This window comes from Trichogramma pretiosum, unplaced genomic scaffold (genome assembly GCF_000599845.2).
Source record: "Trichogramma pretiosum strain Unisexual culture from Peru unplaced genomic scaffold, Tpre_2.0 scaffold85, whole genome shotgun sequence".
NCBI lineage: Eukaryota > Metazoa > Arthropoda > Insecta > Hymenoptera > Trichogrammatidae > Trichogramma > Trichogramma pretiosum.
Genome location: NW_019640935.1, coordinates 480,683 through 508,367, shown reverse-complemented (window position 1 = coordinate 508,367; position 27,685 = coordinate 480,683). Strand labels below are relative to the sequence as shown.

Sequence of the window (27,685 nt, the reverse complement as noted above, 5' to 3'; positions counted from 1 at the left end):
AAATCTAACGTCGAAAAAATCAATTTTTCATGCAGCAAGGCGAATCGTATGCAAGTATATTTCGCGTACTTGTGACTGTGTGCACAATAAGCAGATTATCAATCTCGACAGCTGGACGCGCTGAAAAATTGCATTATAACATTTTCACCGAGGGCCGCGCACCTGAACTGTTGCTGCTGCTGAACAGCGAAACTTTTGTGGCGCGCGCGGGCATTTTCAAAGATTCATAATGCGAGCATGATAATGCAATAGCCGCCTCGGCCAGTAGCGCGTTGCATGCATAATAATAATACGATTATCAAGTCATATTGGTCGTGTAGCATATACAGCAGACAGCATAGCTATATTGCAACATCCCATAGACGGACTCGAGTTCCTTTTTTTTTTCCTCGCTTTTCATAATTAATAATAACGGAGGCTAACCTTGCGATATATACTTATATTGTGTACGCGGTACGGAGCTCGGCGCGTCGGGCCTTGGCCAGGATTGCGCGTGCAGGACAATATAAAGCGTGAAAGTAGCCGTTACGCGTAAAATGCGCGCCACGCTGCACACACACGTACAATCGCGTATATGTATATACACCGAGACACGCGTTTGATAAGCACAAGCGTGGCACGACGTTTTTTTTTCCTCCTTAAATTCGACCGAATTCCCATGCAGCCTCGTCGATCGATAAAGTCTCGGTACGATTATCATAATTAATCTGTGCATATAATATTCAGCTTTACGCGAGAGGAGGAAATGAGTTTTTTTGCTCGCAACATACGGGGGGACATACGGGGCCACACGTACACGCGTACCTCCGCAGCGAATATATAGCATATAAATATGAGGCTTTTACGTAATGGGCATAATATTCAAATAGCTATTTATTGTCCTCGCGATGCATATATAGGCAGGATAGCGCGCGTGGCTCGCGTAAACCCATATAGATATATGTGGTATATCTGTATGTAAGGTATACGCCGCGAGGAATGCATCGAAGCGTTGAGCGCGACTCGCGGCAAAAGGAGGCTGCTGCTGCTGCTGCATAAATGCACTGCACATGTAATATCTTTATCATAGGAAGTCTAGACTCTGCTGCTGCGATGCCGAGCGAAAGTGAAAACAGAAAACAGCCTCGATATGTATGTGTATCGACTCGCGGCTCTCGCCTCCATATAAACACGCTGCGTTGCTGGCTATATGTACATGAAAGACAACAATGATAATTATTATTGAATAACCAGTAGTGGCGGCGCGCAAAGCCGTTTTGACAAGTCGTTCTTGTGCTGCGCTGCCATGCCGATTACAAGACGCTCGAGCCGCTCTTACATGCACATACATAAACGCGCACACACATGCACCAGCTCGCTAAGTAGACTTATTTGCGATCGACTCTCGCACAATGGCCAGTTTGATTGTTTTTGTTTATCCACAGAGCTGTAATTACGATATAAACGGAAATCACGTCTCGCAGCGGTTCGCATGCAGTTGTTGCAGCTCGTCATTCGTACGCATATAATATGAATTATCGTCGCGGGGAGTGCGCAAAGATCGTCGTTGACTCGGGCCTCGGGACCCGATGACAGTTTCGTCCTCGGAGTAGCTCCACCCCGATCGACGCATCCGGTTCTCACGCGACGATATGCGTACGATGTATATGTACGTGTATGCGAGAGACAAAGCTGCATTCGTGACACTCGAGCTTGCGAAAGTCTCCTGACACATGTATATGCGTGCGGTAAAGCTACCAACAGCTCGATGAAAAATCAAATTTATCAAACCTCATGTACTTTTTTTGTGTCAAAACTACTCGAGAATTGAACGCACAATTATCGTACATTTTCAAAGAAACTGATTGAACTGAATAAAACATCGAAACTTGATAATATGCACATTCGATTCATTGTTTGTTCAAAATCGGGATTTGACTTTATTGACAATTATTTTTATTTTACCACTTGCAGATTGACAATTAAAGGTACTCGCCATCTAGTGAGAGATACTGGTTTTAATAATAATTGCATTTTTATGAATTTTTTTTGCAATTTCTATCAAATTTTTTGAATTTGATTTTAGAATTAAATCTTTTTCGTTCTTTTTCGCAAATAATGTATGTGATTGCATTTTGTATGCAGTTTGCGAAGAAAAATCAATAAATAAATCAGTCTTAGTACATTAATTTTCAACGAAAATTTCAGATAAAATTAGTACAAGTGAATTAGCTTTTAGTACTGATGGCAACTCGTAGAGAAAAATATTGTTCCTTTTATAGCTGCCACTTGTTGGGGCTTGATTATTCACCACCTTCTTTTTCGACCAGAGTATCACTCGGCGATTAATGAGGCAGGGAAATTATGACACTTTACTTCCTATATTAAGCGTTACATTCGCGGCTTGCCTGACAAAGTCTACTAAACGTATACAAAGTCGAAGAAAATATTACGTCCGATACGGACGCAGACCGGAAAACTTGGCTTGCGTGCGCTACTGCTACTGCTACTGCTGTCTAGCGCTCTGGCCTGTATGCTGCAAATATGCTGCGTGCAGCAATACTTCCTTCTTTTAGCCGCGGACACTTTGAAATGCGCGCGGCAGCTATTGCACTGTGACATTATTAGCCAAAAGACAGAAGAATGGACGCTCCTGCGCCGGCCCATTGCGTAAATCGCTTGAATTTCATACCGATCCAGCGATATGCTAACAAACGAAACAGCATCGTTTCTATATTTAAGAATTATTGAAATAATCATTTATACGAGCTCGTGAATCACTGAAAAAAATACATCTCTTTCGCTGCTGCAATCTTAACTTGATTATAAACCATTCGTTTTATATTATATATGCGATTCGGGGCCACGGATTTAGTATATATCTGACGATCATGAGTCGATTCAAGTTCGAATCAATAGCAATTTTATTGAATGTATAATTTTGCAGCATTGTAATGTCGGCTTTTTCTCACTTTTGCAGACGCCTCATGGAAAAAGGTGCTTCGGTACCTTGGCAGGACGTTTTGATGGAAGCTACGGGTGAAAATCGTCTGGATCCCTCGGCTATTCGAGAATACTTCAGGCCGCTCGAAGACTGGCTGCGAGTGGAAAATCTCCGCTCTAACGAACTCATCGGATGGACTTACGGTAACGTTATGAGAATTTTTTTGTCCTCCCCCGCCAGCCGAGAAAATCTGAGCGATACAAATTTCGCGAACTACAGCGGCACCTTTGCATACACTTTCAATTTCTTATCTGCTCTCGTTCATCGCGATCTCGAGCAGTTACATAAAGTCGCGTCGATTTTCTTTTGACTTTTCCTCGTCATCGACGAACTGCGGCGCGATACGGACTCGGTATAATAGAAGTATTTTCAAATTCAATATTCCGCAATATGAAATTATCGAATGTATAAACGCGCGATAAACTAGTTTTTCCGAGAAAGCCGTTGCCGCGCGTTGCGAGTAGTTGCATCGCGATTCATAATCGCGAGCCAAGAGCGAGCCGAGATCGCTTATCACTTACACAGATCATCACAAGCGTATTATGGCAGCAAGTGTAATTCCTTCTTTTTTTTTCTAGCCTCCCCCTTATTCGTTGATCTGGCGCACGCTCCTTACGTAAGAGCAGTTGTAAAACTGTATAGATATATATAGGATATTCTAATCGATCGGGGCCCGTCTCATGCTCGCTTTGACTTTTTGCTCCATTTTATATTAAATAACGATAAAACGGAAATCGTTTAATTTTATGTGTACACGATATACACGTATGTGTATATAACGGCCGGCGCACACAATACACGCCTTTCTCTGAGTGCACAGAACACGGTCATATACGTACACATAACTATGCTTTTCTGCCCGATGTGACGTGGCCTATACGGATCGTTGAAAAAACGAGTCGCGAATTTTCATGATACAACATCGGCAGTGACGACGACGACATTAAAAGTACGATACGGTGCATCGTTGACGTAAATAACACCTGCCGCGGCCCCCAAGAGAATATAAGAAGAATGACACTAACGATAAATTGAACTTGTCTGTCTGTCGCTCTCGAGACGTGGGAGCAGAAATTTAAGCGCCAAAAACGGCAAATCTGAAATTCGCGAGGGGCAACACGACAATGAACGAAATGAAAAAAAAAGAAAAAGAAAAGAGAAAGGTCCGAGTGCGTGCAGGGCTTAATCGATCGATGATCGTCAATCGGAGAATACACCACTTTATCGATGAATACTTTTTTTCGGGATTTCCCCGAAAGTTGAGGAAAGCGCGGTCGACGGCACGATAGATTCATAAATAAACGAGCTCGCGAGATGACAATTGTTCGGCTAGTTTTCACGTAATTCCAGTTGTAACAACGATAATAATGATCGCAGTTAAACTATATTTACAGCTTCTTGTCTCTTACTGTACAAGAGAGCGCGTTTACGTGATTGTGACTCGCTCACGAGTGTATATTACACCTTTCAGGCCTGTATGAATAATTGTCAAGTAGCGCAATTACGATACGTGTGTACGCACACAAGTCATCGGGCAATGTTTTCAGCATGAATCGTCAAACTCCTACTCCGTTCGTAATGTACTTAATAATCTCAATGTATGTACAGAGGACGTCGAGTTGCCGCTATATACACGCGAAAAGCTAAGGATACGATCGCACATAATCAGTCGGCGTGACTTTCTAATTATCGTTTCGTTCGCCGACAGGATCGTTTACTTTTTTCATTATGCACACATTATCAGATGTATGATATAATCTGAGTCGCGCGGCTGATATAGGTAGCCGCGCTGCCGCCACCCCCCGTGACTTCAATTAAGCCAGGGGGGCCGCGATACGATCGTTGCCCGGATTTTTCTCTTCGAGCTCGAGGATTTCCTTTATTCGTATTATATATCTGTATTTACAGCGAGCTCGCTTTATAGATTTACTCAGCTCGAAGGGAGGCTGCTGCATCCGCTTTCGCATTATATATAGGTACATATATTATGTGTTCGAAAGAGAGTCCTTCATCGCGGTGCTTTTAATTTGGCAAGCGCGCGACGCCTGAATTTTCCGATACATCTATGTGCCGAGAGTGCATATAATGCACAGTGTGTAGTGCGTCCAAACCGCAATGAGTGCACTCTCCGCTCGGCTCTGTTCTCTTTCTCTCTGTCGATGCCACACATGTTACGGTCAACGAAGCGCGCGACTCTCGATCGGATGAAAACTTTTTAAAAATTGCGAAAAAAGTGTCACTCTCAGCAGCGGCAACTATACACGGGCTTATCGTCCAAAGTCGACCGATCGAGAATTGGCGCCCACGATTACAATGCATGTGCGACTGCTGCGGCCACGGAGCACGTGGCGAGTCTGACCATACGCTCGTTACATTGCATAACTCCGTATATATACGCTACAACATATAATGTAGCAGCACCGCGTGGCATAATACACGAATGGCATATTCGTTCTCGATCGTGTACAGCACCAGTCGAGGAGCCGATATGCTTTCGCAGAAATTCATAAATCTATACGCAATTACATGATATAGCCAGCACAATAGAACTTGTATATCTCTCTTGTATTTCTCTTGTATAATATGCGCTTACAAGTTGTCGTTTCGAGCTCGCGGCTGGCCCGATTCTTGCTCTACATATATACTGGTACGACATTGCTTCGAGATCTGCGGATCATTCGAAAATAATAACGATATTAACGATTTTTGCAGACGGAGACTACTGCAAGCGCAGCATCCAGACGGCCGGCCTGCAGGTCTACGGCAACGGTTTCTACTTCGGCTACAACGGCGCGGCCAGCGATGCCCGGCCCAGGCTCACGACTTTACTGCTGCTGGCCACCCTGAGCAGTCTATTGCTGCCACTCTTATCTAGCTTTTAAGTCGAGTCTCGACATATACGTATAATGTAGGAGTCCCCGATTGTCTGTATTGCCGCACGTACGTCCACTCGATTCACGCGGCGTGTTCCCTTCGATATGTCTGTGTGTATGCATGTGTATGTTATAATGTTTCAGCCGACGCGTAAATCGAGTAATGCGGCCCGGGATCTCTGCACTTGTGCAATACGCGTCGCGTTCCTGTGTACAACAATGACACGAGCTCTCGAGACTCGAGCTTTCGTGGGCACTCGCTCCTGCTGCGGGAGAACGACGGCTATAAGCGTGCGTGTGTGTATAGCAGGCTATTATGCGTGTCACATGAGCGCATATACAACGCCGCAAATATGATACTTTCACCGACGACAGCGACGACGACTTACTGCCTTACTGCAAAAATCAAAGCTATGTACGCATACATCGGGATCCGGAAACTCTCGTTGACCAAAGAGTCGCGAGTCCGCTGAGAATGACGAATGCCGCCGCACATGACTTCGTTATATAGCCCATCGTCGATTTCGGTGCGCTGATCGCCCGAGCAAAATAAGCCCCCGGGGAGGATGCGATGCGCGAACGGCAAATTTGGCCCATTAAGAGCGAGGTATTTCGCCCGATCGATTAGTGCTCTCTTCGTCGGCGGTCGCGACTCGCGATCGTGCATCGGCCGGATTCCTTTTTGCGCAACCGATCCGCCATCGTAGCTTTTTTGCCTCGCCGCACGCGAAAATTACCACCACAGCAGCAGCAGCAGCAGCATCGAAAGGTGAAAAAAACATTAAGTTATTTACGATTTTTCGTTCGTCGTCGTCGTGCCCGAGTGTGCCGATTTTTGCGCAATAATAATGAGTGCGTGCGATCGCTTATACATGTAGATGATAATATACGTGACAAGCGCGAATTCGCTGAAACGCAGCGCACGGGTGTTAAAAGTCTTGCTCTAGGGAGGAACTTGCAACATTTATATGAAAACTTTTGCACGCACACGTGACGACGACGCGTATGTGTACGCCGCGAGCCGAGTCGCTTTCGTTTCCTTATAGACGCGCCGCTGACATAATCTTCTCTCTCTCACGATCGTTTTTATTTTCTCTCGAGCATGTGAGCGGCTTTTATAACGCACGCTCCGATATCGAGCGAATATATTATATGCCAGTTTTTCACCATATAAAAACGGTACGAACATGAATGCGATCACTTTGTAATTATATACTTTTAAATAAATATTATACATTTATTCTAATTAGTGTAAATTAAACTTTATAGACAAAATAACATTACCTTGTAAATACGTTATAGTAATTACGATTAGCTTTTATTTATACGACATCGAAAAAAAAAATGAGTAAAACAAGTATGCAAGTATTACATGTACTCATCTCTATTGTAACTGTAAGGATCGAATAAATTTGTATTCACTTATCATGTTGTACACTGTGGATGTAAATGAGTGCAGCTACTGCGCTTTTTCTATCTGTGTCTCTTTTCCCAAAAATCCTACATCTTATTTTACCCCGCCTACGATTGCGAGCTACCAATTCGCGTCTTGTATTGTATAAAATTTGCCAAACCCAGAATTGAAAATGCGTTATATGTAATTACCGTGATTTTTGTATCTTATTATTAGAATTACGATTCTGGTTGATTTGTCTAATATTAGTAATAACCTAATGACCAAAAAATAACTATTTAAAATGTTTTAAAATGCATCGGCATTCATTGACTTGTTTTTAGGGATTTTTCTGATTTCGTTATGATCTGAAAATAACTAGTTAACTGTTTGAAAAAATTTCGACCACTTTTTAATTACTATACTACAATATTACAACTTACATCGTCCACCACGAGATGGCGAGTACCTTAATTTGCAAATCTGAAAGTGGAGAAGATAATCATAATAGTATAAGTTAAGTCAACTCCCTATAATTTCATTAATGATTGATTAGTTTCATCGCCCCAGCGCAGGAAGGTATCTATTTCAATTCTGTAGCAAGAAGGATACTTACTCGCGCGCAGAGGCTAAAAGGTATCTAACTCGAGCTTAGAAGCAAAAAGTAGCTTATTCAAACGAAGTGGCAAGGAAGTTTTGACGCGCTGAATTTAGGTGGACAACGGAGCTGTAAATGATAAAATTTTGTTTCGTATTAGAGCAAAAAAGAGAAAAAACAATTGAGCCAGTGTAATGATTTTCATCCATTTGTAATGCGAGCAAACAAATCAATCTTACCGCGGTTTCGACTCAATTTTCCACTAATGGAGAACTTTGTATATTCTGAGAGGAAAGTAGAAGTTATCGGCTTTACATAACTTTGAATTAAATGTTGAATGTTGAATGTTGAAACAAAATTTTATCATTTACGGCTCCGTTGCCAACCTAAATTCAGCGCGTCAAAACTCTCTTGCCTCTTCGTTTGAATAAGCTACTTTTTTGCTTCTACGTTAGAGTTAGATACCTTTTTGTCTCTGCGCGAGAGTAAGTATCCTTCTTGCTATAGATTTGAAATAGATACCTTCCTGCGCTGGGGCGACTTTATGGTAATGGGCCCCTTTTTCATGCTCAAAAAACTTTTTCAATGGTCAAAAACTATCCATAAAATATTGAACATCTCTATTAAGGGAGGATACTCCAGAATGCATCTGATGAAATTTTAGAAACAGTCGCTTGTCAGTCATCGAAATTACAAACGATGTTTAAACGCGCGAACGTCGATTAGCGGATCTAAAGGTAGGACCTAGAGATGCCTATTTTTGTGCAGCTGCAACGGGGTCGCGAGCCTATCCTGGCATATCGCTTAAAGTCATCTTTCACGCTGCTGCATTGCATGTGCCGTCGCGAAAGGAGAAAGGTCTCCCATTCGGGCGACCTTGCCAAGGACAAAAGTATCGAGATTATTCTTTTTCCATAGAAAAAAAGAGTGTAAGCAAGATTCAGGCTCCTTTGAATTAAGGACTTAGCTCTGCGTGCATGTGACAGAATAATGCTTATTATAAGGCTTATTATGCATTTTTGATCGGCGCTCGCGCGTATAAAGGAATGCTTTATTATGCCGATTCAAATGCACCCGCGTGGATAACAATGCCCAGCCTCGAGGCGTGAGAACATTTTCGTAGGTAGCTAGGTAAGCTGGCTGATTTCGTAAAAAAAAAAAGACCGAGAGAGAAGAAAGAAAAAGAAAAATAGCAAACACTCGAGTGAGCCGAGCTGTGTGGCATGACTTACTTGACTTTCAAAATGTCTTTTCGCCGGCTCTTACATGCATAGCTCACACACATGTTAGGTATACATAGCGATTGCTTCGCTACGAAATCTCGAGCAAAACGGCTCGAAACTATTATTATCTTTATACGTAGGCCGCGATTTCGTTGATTCATCGTGCAATTGTGGATCATAAAACGGCTTTTCATCTTTTTTTTTATTTCTTGCTCGAAATTTCCTTCGAGACAGCAACAACAGCTTATAATACATATTATTTATATTTATATATGTTTATACATCCATGCGCTGCACGCGGAGCCAGGCGAGTAAATTGACACATGGACGTTTGAACGCCGCAGATATATATGTCGTTTATAGGCACGATAGTTATACAGTAAAGCAGCGCATGGTATTATTTATACGGACGCGAGAAAAGACAAGTTACGTAAGGTCATCGAACTCTCGGCGCAGCTAATATGTGTATGTGCGAGTATGTGTGTCTGTGTGTCTGTGCGAGTGCATGTGGTAGCTTTTTGATTGGACGAGATAATGGCCCCTTCGTCGCGCGGCACTGCTGCGCTGTGCTGCATATACAAATGTGTCTGTGTGTGTGTGAACTATATTACGTGCGAGGTTTTAAAGCTCCACTGACTCTCTTACATATGCACGAATTTGAATAGGCTTATTGTCTGTATCGATTGCATTGTAAGAGTCTGGCCCTGTCCGATAGATAAGATCCTGATGTTTTTTATGCACTCGCAGGGTCTCTCGACGCGCGAGGTTACAGACGATCGCTCGCGAAAAGATCCAAATTCGGTTTCGGCGAAAATCACGGAGGAAAAAATGAGCTGATCGAGTCCTCGTAGTTGTTCTCGAGTATACGGATTACGTCTGTATATAGTGGCCGGTCATGCCGATGCTTAACACGTATCCGGTACATATAGCACACATAGCTTTGAGCACGTAGAATCGGCGCACAGCGGCCGATGAAACGCGCGCCTCGCTGCAAATAAGTGGACAATGAGAACAGATTGCAGCTGCAACAACGACGAGCCAATCATTCTATTATACGCGTGCAGCACCAGTAACGCCTGCAGTGTGGCTTACTTGCTGCCGTTTTAACGAAACTCAAATGTTATGGCGATGAAAATTCATTCTCTGGATTGCGCCGTTTCATCTTCACCCGCAGATTACAACCAAATCTCTCGATGGTCCGCTGAGAGAGTGTCTTTTTCAGCTCGACCAAATCGTGTTGATTTCACATCGTTCTACCCAATTTTCTACCCAACTAACGCCTAATAAGCAGTGGCATATCGTTAACGCGTATGCAGTCAATTTAAACATATGACCTAACAAATGTGAGAAAGTTTAATTGTCTTGGGTTAAAAATTCATGATCGTCGTCGCCTGCGATACACGAGTAAATTATTCAGTCACAGGAGCCGAAGTGTAGTACTCATGCACTGCGAGCACATAATAAGTTGACTCGGATGCGCGAACGAAACTCAATTGAAGGTCACTGCGACTGTGGGAGGGTGTGAAAATACGTACACACTTGCCTATTACACCAGACGACGTAACGATAATCGTCGTCGTATTATCAGCGAGAAAGAAATGATGTAGCGCTGCACTTACGAGAGATTATAATGGAAATGCACCCGCTGTACAGTGTGTAAATTCCATTGCATTTTAAGAGAAATTGAAGCGAGTGACAAGTCATTTTTCTTCTCCGTTCTGATAACGTAATACCTCGTTAATGCACAGGTATTACCATCAAGAGCTTTTTCGTACTCCACGCTCGAGTGCCTTATACGCATGGCTCGTATTTGATTTTAATCATATGTGCACTTCGACTACTTTCCATTAGTTAACAATTAAATAATCGGTCTTACTCGCCATCAGAATTCGGCAATCTCATGATTGCGTTGGGTCCGCCTCGCGTGGTATCGAAAAACTTCATATCCCTGTTGGCTAAATCGGCATACACGGAGTCGACTTATAAAGTTTTTCGGATATGTACATGCCAAATATTACTATGATGCTACTTATTTTGGTAACTCTGCATTTCGAAAATTTCACTGAGCCATTCTAAAAATTTCTATGTTACGTCATAGTGCAAATTGACCTGAAGCAAAATTTACGATAAATTGCAAAAAAATTTAGGGTTTAATATGTCAACGTTGTTATATTCTGATCATAAGCTTATGGATTTCGTTAACAGATGGAGTATTTGAAAGTCGCAAGTAGCAAAATAGATCCAATTAATAAGTAAATACTTAGCAATAATACGTAAATATAAAAATAAAAATATTTACATAAATATTTGGACAACAATTTTTTTAAACATAATTTTGAGCATAATTGGTACTTGTGCATAATAACCCATAAGTACCTTTCTTATTGGGCCTCTATCCATTTCTAGTGTATGTTGCCATTATTGTTGTAGCTATACATACGCCTCCAATCACGTTAATTTAATGTTATAAAATTTGATAGTCACCAGCGTGGACTGTATAGGTATATAGGTATAACTATACTTATCGAATAAAATACGAAGTACAAAAAATGTTTTAAAAACTTTTTTTTCGAAATATGAAATGTTGACATATATCAAAAATGATTGTATTACTTTAGCAAAAATTAATACTCATCAACTTTGGAACATTTTTCCAAGCGAACACTACGATTTTCACTACTCAATACGCTAACATCTAGTAAAGATTTGCACCACACCGAAATTCGAATGAGCGGCAGGTCCATACAAAAACCAATTAATCAGTGCACCGAGGGCAAAAAATATTATTCGTCTCGAACGTTATAAATCAACCACGATGTAATATTTGTACTCGAGAGACAAAGAAATTGGCGGAAAAAAGGGCAAAAAAGGCCAGTGCCGAGCACGAGAGTAGCATCATCGACACGCGGCACTCGTAGCGGTCCCCTTTTACCTGGCGCAGCGATGCGCGCGTGGCTTATCTCGCTGTGCGCTAATACTGCACTGCAGCAAAAATTTAGCTGCACCTCGCACCTTTTCCCTTCTTTTCTCTCCTTCCTCTCTCTCTCTCTCTCTCTCTCTCTCTCTCTCTCTATGCACTGTTTATGCACGAGGTATTCTCTCGTGTCGCTTAAATAATTCACGTGTAGGCCAGTGGACGTCCTGAGTTTATCATTTGCTTCACTGTACTGTTTCACAATGTCAAATTTTTTGTCCATATTTTTTGCGTCTGTTCGGAAGAAATCTATCAGTCCGTTGGGACTGAAAGTCAGACCAACGCTCAATTTTTTTTAAACGATTTCAATTACTTACCAAAATCTGCTTCTTTGTTTCGGATAATAGGTGTATAATGTTAAATTAAAATTGCTTTCTCACAGAGGAAGGTCTATTATGGACTTGAAAACACGATTTTGATCCAGGAATAATTTGGTTTAAATATTAGTAAACTAGATTGTATTCCTAACAAATGTTCGTATGTATGTGTGCTGGTAAAAAAAAACTTGAAAAAAGTGACAGAATTTGTATTGAAATCAATTTTATTTATTGTCGATTGTTGTAGTAACGCAGAAGCCGAGAGAGTTAGTTTAGAAATATTCGTCAGAAACTTTTTTTTCTATTCCACGTTTTTTTTCTCAAAATTTAGAAAAAAAATGTTTTATTTTTATTTTATGTATTTTCTGTAGTTATCATGAAAGGAGAGCAGTTAAGCTTTTATTTAAGACCTAAAACATAGGGATTCGTTGAATATTATGAAAATTACGAACTGAAAATAAAACATTTGTTTTTTTGTTTCTTCATTGAGAAAGCTCTATAACTACGATTCAGTTGTAATGTACTTATTCTCAGTACACCCTCCTTTTATAAGCTTAAATTGAAAATTTATAATTAATTTATCAATAATAAAAATTTAGTTAGTCTATATCAGTTGCCATACATAAAAATAGCATTTTTTACGAGGAAACTCTTTCCCAATAAATCGGCAGTAATTTTTTTTACTTATACGATGCAGCGATGATCACAGGACGAAATGTATATAATACGAAGCCGTATCTTTTTTTTAGTAAATATATGAGGATATCACATGCCTCACTGCAGTGGCACGCGCCGCTGGAAGAGTGAAAGTTTTCCGATCGGGGTATTATGTGTGCGTTACTCGAAGTCCCTCTACACGAAAAAAAACATACCTATATCGATGTTATAAAGTAAACACGCGAAGGGCAATACATCACATTTATCGAGAGTTTATTAAAATATACAAATGGGCGCCGATGCATCATGTGCGTGCAGTATAAACGTGACACGCGACAGGCTGCGTATGCGTAGCTGGGGAAAAAAAATAACAGCCGAGCTGGATTTTTATTAATCGTTGCAGCTCTTGACTGACCTGCGCTCGATTTATTTGCCTCGCGATGATCTCTGCATAAACGGGAGAAAATTACTCTGCACATATGCACTCGTATCTGAGCGTGGCGAAGAAATTCGTTACCGTTTGTTAACGGAATTTTAATGGTTGATGAGCCTCGAGACCATAAATCTGCGCCGATTTCACCTGCTCTCTTACAGGTCAGGCTTAGATCGCGATTAATTGTCTGGAGAATATAAGCAAGCGAATAAGTATCCTAATTGTGGTGTAATACAGCTACCCAGAATTCAGTAGGCTAAAAATGACAGAAGAGTTAGAAAAAATGATTGAAGCGTTTTGTGGTAATTGTTATTTATTTCAATAATATTTAATGCAATTTGAAAAAGTCGATGCGTTGAAAATGTTACAGGGGGTTCTGAAAAAAGATACACTCTCCCTCCAGCAAATAAATAATGTAATTTATACTTTGTCAATACATAACGAAAATAGAGTTACAACGACTGCTGCTCTCGCGTGCAACGTCTTATTTGGGTTTTTGTGGTAAAATTTACATACCTCCGGGTAGGGTAAGATTTTTTTGTCGACAAGAGTAATTAATTTATTGGCGAGATGGAGCGATTTGTCGGGCGGCTGCGCGCATTGTATACGTGTATATATCCACGCGCATTATGCAGAGGCAGATTATCACTTTCTACATGTCGTGACAGTTCGCGCGCCGCTGCAGTTTGTGTGTGCTGTGCTGCTGCTGCTGCTGCTGCCGCTGTGCGCACTTTACTTTATGAAATGCCGTCGATGCACACATAAAGAGGCAGATAAGACGTTTTATAACTTGATTTATGAACACGCCGTAGATATATTGTGTAGATGCTTCACAATAAAGATAAACATGTACAAGTGAGCCTCGTGTGCGTTTTATGTATTATATATCCGTATGCACGCCATGTATCAGAGATGAAGATATAGAAACGCCAGCTAACATTTCGCGCAATTTTATAACACTTTCGTTACGTGCGTGCACCGTTTTTCAAACGAATCTATCGGTATATTAAGCTTTTTCAGTCGAACGTTTAGTTTTTACCCTTTTTTTTTACAAATCTTTCATAAGTCGTCAGCTGAGGTGGGAGAAAAACTTTTCTCTCTGCTTAATTCAGGTAAAAATTGTAAGCTCTGAAACTTCTTTTTTTTTTTAACGTCGAGTCGTTAATCTAGTAGGTTGAGAAAAAAAGGAGTAACCCCCGAGGCCAAGTTTTCTAAGGCAATAAGAACTTTTAATAAGAGCTAACGCAGGGCATAAAATAAGAATCCATCGCTGGAAGTTTCATTTGAAGTATGAAGAGAATAAATTCTCGCTTCTGTTGGAGCATCCAAAAATGTCGTATCCAAATGACCGCGCTGAACCATATATCCAAGGCGTTGCGAGTGAGAGAGAGAAACCCGCATGCATCGAACGACTCAATTATCATCATCATCTCCTTTTACTCTCTTTCTCCGTTGTACTTATTAAGCTGCCACGCTACGGACGTGCGGACGTGCTCTTCTTTGGCCGGGAGCACAACAAACTCGCACTCTCGCAACTCGCCCATAGCCCGACACGTAATAATGATAATAACGATTCGCAGAGCCATGCAGCAGAGTGCACAGATCGTTCGAGTCAATTGACGCCGCGTCGTCGCTAACGCGTAGGCGCGTTTCAGTCTCGATCTAACTTCCAAACGCACAACTTCACGCATTGTTCCGAGGGGGCGGCCCGCCCGAAGACCGTAGTGCTTTCTCCTTATATTGGTGTACTTTTTTCCATCGCTCGCCTACTATTCACCTAGACGCGTGTGTCGTATAAAAAAAATACGCGGCCAATGTTGGCCTCTTTGTTGACTCGGCCAAGTTTTTCCGCGCCCCCAAAGTTACCTTGGTTTTGTTCGCGAGTATAATACACGTCACTGCTGCTGCTGCTTGCCACCGCTCACCTCGTCGAAAGTTGCAAACGTCCAAGGACGCGTTACACGCCGCCTCGCAATAGAGGGTGAAAATAAAGCAAAGGAAAAGCTCGGGCCAGCAACGAGCGCAGCCGAGCTAAACCCTCTCGTCGGCTAAAGTACGTTATGTATTGCGATTATGTGCGCCTGACAGAGTTCCCTTCTCTCTCTTTCTTTCTCATACACGGGGAGACCAGCGATCCGCCTTGCGAAATTTCCGTGTGCGGCGCGCGCGGATAAGGCTCTCTTTTTTCTTGTTCTTTTGCCGATTACACCGCAAGGTCAAATCGCGTGCGCGTTCGCGCCTGAATTGCATAATTTTTTTCGCACAAAGTGTAACGAGCCACCTATGGCTGCGCAGCCCGCTCTCCTTTCCCGTATAGTCTGTATATTATATGCATGCACGAAACGCGTATACGAATACGTAATTTAATTCGTTTCAATTTCTTTGAAGCCGTGCAGTTTTTGATGTAATTTCATATATACTTTTGTGCGTGGCTTTTGCTGACAGTGTATACGTACGCCGAAAGCAACAAGTGACCCGGGCACTTTTTTTTGAGAAAAAAAATGAATTATACGACTTTTTGAGAAAGTTGTTTCGACATCGAAGTTAGAAAATGAATAAATCGAAATAAAACGAGCAATAATTCAACATGTTTATCCGGGTCTTTATTCACGAGCTTATAATTTATTCTAGAGAATCTAAACGGTTATCGAATCAGCCAAGGATTAATTCATCCGATCGTATTTGATACGCACGACGCTCGAAGCCGTCGAGTGCATAATAAAGGGAGCGATCGAGAGGGCCGATGACGACGACTAATACGGGCCAGCTCGAAGACAAATTCCGGCCACTTCTCGGCATGCATCATCCTTCAACGAATTAGCTTTGACATCGTCGTTTATATATTATACTCCGACGGGTCAACGCCATGCAGCTACGCCACCCAGAAGGAAATCCGTCATTTCGCTAACCGGATATATCTCTTTCGGATTCGGATTTTAGTGCGTCGTAGCTCGCGCGCCTCTGGACTCGGTAAGGATCATCTCTACATATAGTACGCGAGGGGAATATACGCTCATTTTTTCGCTCGGCATTATTATTCAAAAATTCAATTTTATCAAGTGTCAGGTGCGCGCGGCACGCGTTATATAATGCACCGCGACGAGCGAGGAAATCCAAGTATGGCCCACTGAATCGCATGTGACGTTATGTTGAATTTGAGGACGAATACGAGGTACGACCTAGTTCGGCCTAGGCCGGGGCGTATACGTATTATCAGAAAAATCTGCAAATCTAACGCGCGGCTCGCATGCACGACACGGTCGGCGCACGAAAAATAATTACACGGCTCGACTTTTGGGAATAGGTAAAACGACGGGCGCACGTAAATGTACTCTGTTCTGTTTTTTTTTTACTTTCGTCGATTTAGCTTCTAAATGCAACTGCGACCAAACGAATGAGCAGAAAAATGGATCACAGGGCGAAACTTTACCTGCTCGCTTTGGCCTGCTGTCAGTGCTGGCCCGTGGCCACGATCTTCGGACTAACGGGTGAAAACGTTTGTCACCGCGTGGAGAAGTAAGTACAAAACATAGTGATTAAATGCTCGTTTCTCATTGGGATAACAATTATAAGGGGAAGAAATTGAAACGTCTCTCGGGCGGCCGAATCGTTACGTCACTCGGTGAACGTAAATTATAACGCACTCGATAGCGCCCACAATATATATAATACAATAATTGCAGCGCGGTCTTTTGTATACATCTGCGGTACTCTTTTGCTTTTATGTAAACGCGCATCGATCCGTGGAAATTGAGATGTTAACTCAGGTCGCGAGCGCGCGCGCATGGCCGCCAGTGAATTAAATGAAATTTGCAACGTCGAATTTGGCGCGAGTGCAAAATTGAACGCTGCTACAGCCGCCCGAGAGAGCCGCGGATCGAGCTGCCCCAGACGCAATTGCGATCGCCGTTGTTGTATTTGATATAACGCGTACACACGTCGACGCGCTGTGTGCGTATACCTCTATACACATGCCTGCGATGCACATTACAGTTTCACGGTGACGTCGAGGGAGCGCTACGTCGAGCCGGTGGTTATTCACACGCTCGCCTGGTGCCTGCAGATACCGCCCCGCTGTCCGCAGAAACGCACGGAAATGCGAGAACGCTGGCGCATGAAGGTACGAGCGATTAATTATTACGTTATGTACATACTGTATTATCGTAGCAGCAGCAGCAACAACGACGACGAGAAGCGCGAGCAAAAGTTAAGACCCGTGCGCGAGCGAGTAATGATACTTGATTGGCCACACGCATGCACACACACACCCACGTTCGGCTTGCCTGGGCGGACGATAAATCGCAGCCGATAAACGGACCCAATTTTCTAGATACCCGTGCGCGCGACCAAATATTTGCCTAACTTTCAAAGCCCCGCGCTCATAGATATAATTGCCCGTGCGCGCGTGGCCAGTTTGCGAGTTGCAACAGCTCGCAAAATTGTTAATTTTAATAATACTGCTCCACTAGATGCTCGCTCATGAAGTATTTATTATTATTTTTTTTTTTTTCAACTTTCCGTATACACATTTGCAGCTTTGCCGGCAGATTTATAATCGAGTTGAAAAAAAAAATAAATAAAATGTTTTCCGCTAGTATGGCTCCGTGCTGTGTGTATGCATACACACGTAGTAGGCAAGCGAGGAAAGGTTGACTGCAATTTTCATTGCTACTAACGAGTCTCGTTAAGAGCTCTCGACGACTTAGCGGTGGTTGTACGCGGCATAAATACCCGCATGCGTCGGATTATACACACGCACACACACACACATTGCATTATAAGTGCTGTATATAATAATACAAACGTATACGTATAAAAATTGTGCACAAACGTGTAATCTGCAAGTGTGCTGCGCGCGAGCAAACACGCGCCGGTATAATATCCTAGAGCTCCGACAAATTATTCGCCATCTCTCGACATAATTGATAATTACATCCCGATTACGATGCTTATATTGTATGCGCTAGATCGTCCATGAAATTGTATATCTCGCAAAGACTTCATAGGTCGACACTTCGGATCGATTTCATGCAACAAATAACTCAAACGGTTAGGCTTACGTGTCCATTTGTATATTGTTTAACTTATATTTTGGACCAGCTAAAAAGCAAAAAAGTCCATTTGGTTCATCTCGCAACTTCATAGCCAGTAATAGAGTTGAATGTCGTTTTGCTTATTCTGTCTGTTCTCTTTATGCAAAAACATACTCCTGTACTACCATTGCAGACGGAAGTGAAATTCAAGAGCGTACCCGTGTGCTGCGAAGGATACGTAATGCAAGAGGTCGTGGGTAACGCAAGCACCGCCGATGCCAAGTGCGTGCCGCGCTGCGAGAAATGCCGAAGCGGAGTCTGCGTAGCGCCCAACCAGTGCAGCTGCGATCCGGGATTCCAAGGACAGGATTGCGCTCGCGGTGAGTCCACTTTTTTCCCCTTTTCCTTTCTTTCCTTTTTTCGTTTCTTTCTTCTTTCTTCCTTTTTTATCTTTTCCAATTTTACATCGTGTAGCAGCAAAGTAATTACTTCCTTCTGCGCGACTCGGCGGCAATGTGTGTGAATGGTTGGATTGTGATTGAGTGCACATCAGACATATCTAAAAAACTTTTACATATTTTCATTGAAAATCAATATATTACAACTTATTTATTTTTTCGATAAAGTGCACAAATAATACATGAAAATACAATCTTAAACATTATTTTCAATTTACAACTAAACAAGAAATATTCCTATTCTCAAATTTAAACATTTTGGTTGAAATTTAGCGTCTACCACTAGATGGCGTGGACCATTATCTATAAATCTGCAAGTGACAAAGTGAAAATAATTAAATAAGTAAATAATACGTAATTATTCATTATAATCAGATCGCTTTTCGTGATTTTTTTAATTATTTTACTTTGTGTCGAAATACTATGTTGAAGATGCTAATTGACAGAGAAGAACGGCATAATGCCAGTTAAATTTTCATTCGGCACAATGCTACTTCGGTGTTTGGTTTAACAAAATGGTACCTCGAAAGAGTAATTTTCGCATAACATTTGTTCCGATTATGCTCTAGTATTCAAAAGAGTCATCTAAATGAATTTCTTTTTTCTCCACTTGGCATTTTTCGGAAAATAAAAATCGCCGTTATCAACATTTAGAAAAAGTGTATTACTCCTTTGAATCCAAGCGCTTCACCTTCACGAGTTTTATTCGAACACCGAAATAGCTGTGTGCCGAATGAAGCTTTAAGTTGCACGATGCTGCTCTGCTCTGTGAACTAAATGTAAACTAAATGTGAACTAAATGTGAACTAAATGGAATTGAATGATTAGTAATATTATTGAATTAAAATTTATAAATTCAATAAAATTGACATTTTACATTGAAAGTGTAGATTGAAAATAACTACATGAAAACTAATGTGAATAAAGAGAATAAAGTTTACTAACTTTATATTAAATTTAATGTGATATGAATCATGGATTATTTTTTAAATTTATTTCAAATCGCATTTATTTTCCTGTAAATTTTTTAACAGTACGAAAAATATACAGAAAAAAAATAACCAAAGCGAATAAGGCAAAAGGATTATCTGAATTTTATTCCGTCTCAATTAGAGCTATAATACTACAATTTACTCGTCCGAAGGAAAGATTGCCAAATTCATTCGATTCGACCATTAATTTTTATTTGAATAATGATCCTTTAACAAAAGAAAATTGCACATAAAAAGTATACGAAAAGAGCAAATTCTAGAAGACTCCAAATCGCATGCCTCATTACCATGAATGCGAAAAATCGTAAGAAACAGACTTTGCTAAGGATAAAAATTGAATGTTTAGCGCAAAGACTGTAAAATATTTGTATACAACGATTGCGCCTCTCAACTTGCATGCGCGCGACTATGTGGATATATAGGCACGACCGCTTAATTAAAGTAATGTCGCAACCAGACGCTTACGCAGTGTGTGTAACATCTGGGCTTGCACTCGCATATTACAACTTCTTATCCGCGATTGAATTTCTTACGTATCGCATAATATATGCGCGCAAAACGAATTTTGCCACTTTTGCACCGAGTACGTAGAGTACGTGGATATAGGCTCGATGAATTCGACGATCTCAAGTTGGCGCGCGCATTCGCCGCATACAAAGTTTGATACGAATTCCGAAAAGCTCGACCGTACATATAATAATACGAACGAGTTTTTCATTTATATGCAATCGGCACGATCGAGAGAGAAAAAGGGCTGGAAATGATTTATTTGTAGAGTGTCCACAGGGTAGTTGGGGTCAGAATTGCAAAAACCAGTGCAACTGCCAGGGCGACCTTACGTGTAATCCCATCAACGGCGACTGCCTCTGTCCAGCTGGATGGACGGGCTCCCGGTGAGTGTTGAAAAAATAGTCGTGTCGCTCGATCGTTGTTCATATTAAAATTAAAAAAAAACGCGATGAATCAGCTGCGAGAGCAAATGCCCGGATGGCCAGTGGGGTCAGAGCTGCAGCTCCACCTGCCAGTGCGAAAGTCCGCGAACTCGATGCCACCACGAGACCGGCGAGTGCCCGGCGACGACGGCCGCGACGAGTAACGCCGACAACGGCGAACTGCTCATCGATCCCTACGAGGCGTCCGGGGTCAATCTCGCGCCTAACGCCGCTGCCGACGAGAAGCTGCTACAGGCGGGACCGGCCGTTCTTGCTCCGGACCAGGAGTACAACGCCGAGGTCATCGATTTCGACAAGGAGGCCAGCAGCGTCCCGAGAATCGTCGACGGTAGGTCACCCGACGCACCCCAAACGAGAGACTTTGATTCAGCTTATAAAGAATTGACTCAATCCCGATGGTACCAGCAGCGGAGGAAAACGACTCTGCGACCATCTCGAGCCTGCCCGACGACCTGCTACCGGCTGTGACGACGGTGCAGCCGACCGCCCGGACAGTCGGCTCGTCCGACAGCTCGAGCACGAGAATCATCGGCACGATTCGCACGGCCACGACGACGCAACTTAATCCAGCGGTGACGGCGGCGACTAACGAAGCTGCGGCCACCGAAGGAAATCAACTTTCACGCTCCAAGAGGCCGCTCGAAAAGCAGCAGCAGCCTGCGACACCGCCCGGCGAGCGTTTTGACTTTGATGAGCAACAGAACAACTTTCGCGTCATTGTCTCGCCGCATAAAGGTTTGCATATAATGCTGTTTCATACACACACACACAACACTTGTCAAGCGCGCCAAGGTCCCGTTCACGCGCTCGAGATCTGCGCCAGGCACTTGCATGCATTCTCGATTCCGCCCAAAAGGAAGTAATTCGCTTTGCTAATACTTTTTTTTTTAAGAATCGCCGTAATTTTTCGTGTGCTCAACAGAACCGAAACGACGTTTGCGCTTGTTACATATATACATTTGCACTCGGTAATGGCAGTCGAATACGACAAACGAGTTAATTCAGCATCTGTCGACGATCGACAAACTTTCTTCTTTTGAAAATGCATTAAATAAATATATGTGTCTCGTGACTTTATAATATGAAATGTTGCAAAATTCGTCATTACGAGCGCATACCAAGCGCACACGTAATCTCGTGTTCTTCGGTCGATTGCCTAATTATATTTTGATCGTATAAAACAACGACGTCAACAGGTGACTCGAGCTCGGCAAAGTCGTCGATACCGATCGACGTGGCCGCCATGATCGTCGTCGGCGCCCTCGTGTCCATCGGACTGACCTCGGTGGCAGCCCTCATGATTTTTCACGCCCGCTCGCGGCTGCTCAAGACCGCGCTGTCGATCTACGGCCCGGACAAGGTCATAGATCAGCGCCAGTACATCGAGAAGGACGCGACCCTCGGCTCGACGACGACCAGCGCCTCGAGCAAAACTCTGGACGTCAACGTGGCGACTCTGCCTCGAGGTTGCGATCCGCGATACGAGACGGCGGGCCTGCAATAAGCCTATTTTTTCGTAAACGTAGAGTTTTCTTTGATTTGCAGGTACATTGACGAGGACTAGTCCCATTTACGGCACGTCCGTGGATACCAATGCAGCACTGCTGACCTTCGACGACAGACCGCCCGAGTACGCCAACGGCACCGTGACCATCGGCATTCGACTGTCCAGCAATATCAGAGGTGATTTTCATTTGCGCTCGTACCAATAATACAACTCTATATATACGTTGTAACTCTATGAACGTTGTATATATGTGCGTAGATTTGTTGGAGAGTCACTACGACAGGCCCGCGTCTTGTTCGGGGACGATGAGGAACAGCACAGCGACATTGCCCACAACGGGGGCGGCGACGACGACGACGACTTCGCTCGGCGTGGGCGAGCCTCCCGACGCGACCGAGCACGTCTACGACGAGATTCCACTATCGTCGCCGTTTTTTTTCGCCAAAGACACGTAGAGTTTGGAGTAGAGCATTATCCGCGCGTCGACGTTTCTCGATAAAAAAGCTACTCGAGAGGAGAGTCTCGATCGAGTGGGCTCGTGCGGCTCTGATTCAATTACTACTGTGACACTTGTAGCGCAGTAGATTGGACACAAGTCGACCGTATGCAATGTTTATTATTCATGGACATTTTTATTGTCGACCAATCAGAAGTAAATTTTGATTTAGATTTTCAATGGGAAATCCATAAATCAGTATGTATTGTTAAAGTTGATATTCAAACCAATTCGGAAAGCAAATCATTTGTTTTTGCTTCTTCGCAAATGTATACGATTGGTTTTATATGATTTTATTTCATATGCCAAAAAATATGATTAATAGCAGTATTGATAGTGATTCGGATGAGTCAAAGCAGTAGCCAGTTTTGTATGGAAATTTATTTGTAATTGCAGCCAATGAAAATATTTGTACGACATATTTATAGCATAGGTTAATAATAAGAATAAGTAGATCGTTTAAATAATTCTGAAAGTTAGATTTTGTACTTCAGTATACATTGAATTTATTATAAAAATACATGACGTGTGCCTAAATTAGAAAATTGCACGATGTCATGGTTATTACGATATGCACCTTTAGCTCTCGTTAATCTTGGTACTTTTATTTCTTTGTAAAAACAAATTAATTTATAAGCCAAAAAGTTATAAATAATGTACGTAACGCAGTATTTCATAATATATAATCCAAACGTCGTTACATAATTGTACCGCGGCTTATAAATTTCAACAATGAGTACAATGTGTAAGCGACGAATTGCATTTCATAAAAAATAAGTCATGCCTCTATATTATGTTTCTCTAGGCTTAAGCTCATGCAAATGAGCGCAATGTACAATACGAGTCAAATAAATATTTGGTAAAGAAAATCTTGTACGCAGCCGTGTGAATTTTCATTGGACTTGATTTATCATCGACGCTTACACGAGTAAAATTTACGATACACTTGACCGTATCATTTGAATATTGCATCTTCTGCGAGTTTTTATATTTGTTCTCTCTCTCTCTCTCTTTCTCGGGTGATCTCACGTCGAGGCGCGTGCGTTCGTTCGCATCATTTGTTTTCTTCGTATAATGGCTCGTCATTAATTGTATAATAAGCAACGGCCTTGGGATTTCCAAGTCGAGCTTCTAATACGCGTCGGGAGGAGGTGGTCGGCGAAGATGCGATAAACAACAATAGAAAATTTGCAAACAACTCGGTTGGCTCGATCATCGATCGAGTCGCGGCGACGAGCTGCGCCAATGTAAATATTAATAATCATCACAATAAGGTCAATACGCTATCACCGTTTAATATAGCTTTTTGCTATTATGCGAGCGCCGCGCGTCTAGGCTGGGAATATCACACACACACAGACACGCGTATTTGAAGCACATCTCGAGAGCTGACCTTCTTAACCTTACTCATAGATTAGCATCTTTCGTAGCGCAGCGCGAGGATTCCGAAATGACTCGTCGGCAGCGTGCGTACTTAGTTGCTGAAAAACGCTAGGCCAGGCAAGATGTATCGCGATAGATCGCCGCCGCTGCCGTGGCTCCTCGTCCATCTGTTGGTTTTTGCGACCGCTTGCTGCTGCTTGGCTGCATCGACGTCGTCGTCTCTCGGCGATGGAATCAAGTCGGGGGCTCAGCAACGCTACGTCCCACCCGAGGCCAACGAGGCCGACGAGAACGGCGAGTGCGTCAAGCGCGTTCAGTGAGTATTTTTTGTATCGCCGAATTTTGTAGCGCGTAAAGCTCGTTCGCGCGCTTCTCTAACGTCGAGTACGTGTATTTGACTCGCAGGTACAGTGAAAAAGTTGCCGACGACATTGACAGGGGAATCGTCCAATTAGCCCCGGCGTCCCAGCCTCTCGGACCAAAGCAGGTAATTTATAACGCCCTATACGTATACACGGAATAGATTTATATAGTAGTAGCAGCAGCCTATATACCGGCTACAATCTCATTATTATTCATGCGTGCATTGAAATTTTGCGCCTATATCGGCCTGCAAAATAGCCTGGAGATTGGATATCGATCGTCGATTGCTGCGCCGGGTACGCGCGCAACGACGAGAGCCTCAGATGCGAGCCCCAGTGCGACGAGGGCTGCCTCGGCGGAAATTGCACCGGGCCGAACGTGTGCGTCTGCGAGCTCGGCTGGTATCCCGAGGCCGGCGTCTGCAAGCCGATCTGCCGCCAGAGGTGTCAGCTCAACTCGTACTGCTTCGCGCCCGACGTCTGCACCTGCCAGTTCGGCTACGAGGACGTGGGCGGCGTCTGTCGGCCGGCCTGCGCCAACGGCTGCGAGAACGGAATCTGCGTCGCTCCCAGGGTCTGCCGCTGCTATCCCGGCTACAGGCTCAACGAGACCGGCGTCTGCGATCCCGTCTGCGAGGGCGGATGCGGCAACGGCACCTGCACCGCGCCCGGCGTCTGCACCTGCGACGAGGGGTGAGTTTTAAAACTTTGGATCAATTAATACGATTGATCGAGCTCGTGAATTTTCTTGTAGGTACAAGAATGCGAATTATAATCTGGAGCTGTGCGTGCCCGATTGTCCGGGAGATTGCTCGAATGGTGGGACTTGTGTTTCGCCTGGAAACTGCGACTGCACAACTGGTTACGAGCATCAGGACAACGGCACTTGCACGCCCGTCTGCCAAAATGAATGCGAAAACGGTTTTTGTGCAGCTCCCGACTTATGCGAGTGTAATCCAGGCTACAGAATGGATTATCGATCTCAAAAATGTATCGAGGATCCTTATTCGAGTGGTGGCTACCAAAACATACCCAACAGAAATCCCACAACGGCACAGCCAGGTGCGCGAGGCACATTCCAACCGTCTAGCTCGGGTGCTAATTATCCCCATCAACAGCATGAAAATCCTTTGAGAGGACAGCAGCATGCCGAGGATTATGGTGGCCAGAGAACGGAAACTCCTATCAATCCGGTCTACGGAGTTACTCAAAATGAGAGAAATCCTACTACGGTCCGTCCAGGTCCGTTTGGATCGTTTAGACCCCCGACAGCGAATTACGATCGACAAAATGGTGAAAATCCATCGAGGGGGCAGTCACCTCACCAGCAGTATGGAGAACAAAGACCAGTCTATGGAAATCAACAAAATGAACGAAATCCTTCAACCGTGCGACCAGGTCCGTACGGAACAACTCGACCATCTGTTAATGATAATCAAAGGCCGATATACGGAAATCAACAGAATGAAAGAAATCCTTCGACAGTGCGACCAGGTCTATATGGCACATCTCGACCGGCTGCTGATGATAATCAAAGGCCAGTTTACCAGAATGAAAGGAATCCTTCGACAGTACGACCAAGTCCATACGGCACATCTCGACCATCTGACTATAATCAAAGACCAATTAACGGAAATGCACAGACCGAAAGATATCCTGGTTCACAAGTTCCAATCGGAGATAGACATGGAAATCACGGAACCGATGATGATCAGAGAATAAATAATCCTTACGAAATCTTCAGTTCGATGGATCATCCTCAAGAAGTACTCGGTCTCGACGGAGTTAGTCATAGACAAACTACTCCGAGACCAGATGATCCCTATTCAAGGTACAACAATGATCGTCGGCCAAACTCACCTAGCAATACTCAAGTACCGTACTCGAATCAGAACAGAAATCCTTATGACAGAGAGGATATCAATCGACAACCACACACGACTCGAAAACCAGCTACTGCTCAAGGATTTTTCCCGGCTGAAGATCGAAATCCTTATGGTTCGCGGGAACCCAGTCAAACTTTGGAGCCACCTAGGGTGACGGGTTTGGCAGAAGATACTCACTTTGGACAAAGACTGTCTCCGGACACCCATGGAAATGATCGAACTACGATTGACCCGTACGGACGATACAGTTATACTCAGACTCAGAGACCCGTTGGAACCTCCAATAGCCAAAACGACCCAAGCAGAACTCAGCATCAAGGCCCCTACAAGACATCGAATCCTCACGCAGTTAATCATCAAACTTCTCCACAACATCGACCTGAAACATCCCAAGGTCATTACATCAACTCGGAAGGATCTTACTTGCCTCCCGACCGTGCAAATTCCCAAGGTGTCAAGAGTCCAGGCACGCAGATTTACGGACGACCAGGCGTGATACAGACCCAGCAAGGTTTTCCCGAGGTTTCGATTTTGGCCTTCGAGATGCACGAGATCGCCCCCGGAATCAGCGAGTTCTCCTTTCCCGGCGGGGAGGGCCCAGGATTGAGCCTGTCGCCTTACGGCATGTCGAATCGTTTCGGCGCCGTGTGCTCGCACGCCTGCATAAACGGACTGTGCGTGGGGCCGAACGAGTGCGCCTGCCTGCAGGGCTACGTGCCCGACTCGAGGATTCCCGGAGGCCACGTGTGCGCCCCGGTCTGTCACGGTGGCTGCGCCAACGGCGTCTGCTCGGCCCCGAATCTCTGCATCTGCAACCCGGGCTACATCCAGCAGAGCGGCCTCAAGGCCACCAACAGATGCGTGCCTCTGTTCACGCACATCGAGTAAATTATTTCACGTACCTATAGCTCATTCAGATGTAGTGTTTTAACTTTACGTATAATCTAATTTATGATAATCTACGTATAATTAATTAGTTTTGTATTACTTTAACTGTTGTAACGCGGAAAATGCTGTAAACTTCAAGTGGCTTTATTATGTTTAATTAAAAAATATGATGAAACTTGAGAATATCTCGTTTGAATTAATAATAAAGGAGTCGAAGACTTTCAAGGAACGATTAAAAAAGTTTTCCTTTGCAGGGAAAATTGTTCTCGAGGCAAG

At 43.4% G+C, this 27,685-nt stretch overlaps 3 protein-coding genes across 4 annotated transcripts in view; all 3 read left to right on the top strand.

The window, feature by feature from the left end:
• LOC106659265 (angiotensin-converting enzyme) overlaps positions 1-7,262 on the top strand; it is a 41,235-nt gene extending 33,973 nt beyond the window's left edge. Inside the window, exons 12-13 of the mRNA XM_014381700.2 lie at positions 2,960-3,126; positions 5,696-7,262. Of these exons, the coding sequence (XP_014237186.2) occupies positions 2,960-3,126; positions 5,696-5,865 (337 nt within the window). The 3' untranslated portion in view covers positions 5,866-7,262. The remainder of the gene's footprint in view (positions 1-2,959; positions 3,127-5,695) is intronic.
• A 7,876-nt stretch (positions 7,263-15,138) lies between these two features.
• On the top strand, positions 15,139-23,766 carry LOC106659242. Of its 2 annotated transcripts, XM_023457809.1 has the most exons (11): positions 15,139-15,504; positions 16,083-16,421; positions 16,819-16,967; positions 17,445-17,571; positions 18,678-18,864; positions 20,710-20,827; positions 20,902-21,215; positions 21,296-21,622; positions 22,084-22,353; positions 22,433-22,570; positions 22,653-23,766. In XM_023457809.1, the coding sequence occupies exons 3-11, from the start codon at positions 16,846-16,848 to the stop codon at positions 22,847-22,849; spliced, it is 1,800 nt and encodes a 599-aa protein (XP_023313577.1). In that variant the 5' UTR covers positions 15,139-15,504; positions 16,083-16,421; positions 16,819-16,845; the 3' UTR covers positions 22,850-23,766. The 2 variants fall into 2 exon arrangements, with proteins under 2 accessions (XP_023313577.1, XP_023313578.1); XM_023457810.1 differs by lacking the exon at positions 22,653-23,766 and having other exon boundaries at positions 22,414-22,538.
• Positions 23,767-24,352: 586 nt separating this feature from the next.
• LOC106659267 lies at positions 24,353-27,592 on the top strand. The gene is made up of 4 exons (XM_014381702.2): positions 24,353-24,589; positions 24,679-24,760; positions 24,895-25,328; positions 25,390-27,592. Exons 1-4 carry the CDS (start codon positions 24,396-24,398, stop codon positions 27,407-27,409), a joined length of 2,730 nt encoding a protein of 909 aa, XP_014237188.1. The 5' UTR covers positions 24,353-24,395; the 3' UTR covers positions 27,410-27,592.
• Positions 27,593-27,685: the final 93 nt, after the last annotated feature.

Excerpts from the sequence above, each read along its gene's own strand:
- LOC106659242 (XM_023457809.1), top strand. The coding sequence starts at position 16,846 with ATGAGCAGAAAAATGGATCACAGGGCGAAACTTTACCTGCTCGCTTTG. Across the intron at positions 17,572-18,677 it reads GAGAACGCTGGCGCATGAAG|ACGGAAGTGAAATTCAAGAG; the intron begins GTACGAGCGATT and ends CTACCATTGCAG. Across the intron at positions 21,623-22,083 it reads CATTGTCTCGCCGCATAAAG|GTGACTCGAGCTCGGCAAAG; the intron begins GTTTGCATATAA and ends CGACGTCAACAG.
- LOC106659267 (XM_014381702.2), top strand. The coding sequence starts at position 24,396 with ATGTATCGCGATAGATCGCCGCCGCTGCCGTGGCTCCTCGTCCATCTG. Across the intron at positions 24,761-24,894 it reads AGCCTCTCGGACCAAAGCAG|CCTGGAGATTGGATATCGAT; the intron begins GTAATTTATAAC and ends CCTGCAAAATAG. Across the intron at positions 25,329-25,389 it reads GTCTGCACCTGCGACGAGGG|GTACAAGAATGCGAATTATA; the intron begins GTGAGTTTTAAA and ends ATTTTCTTGTAG.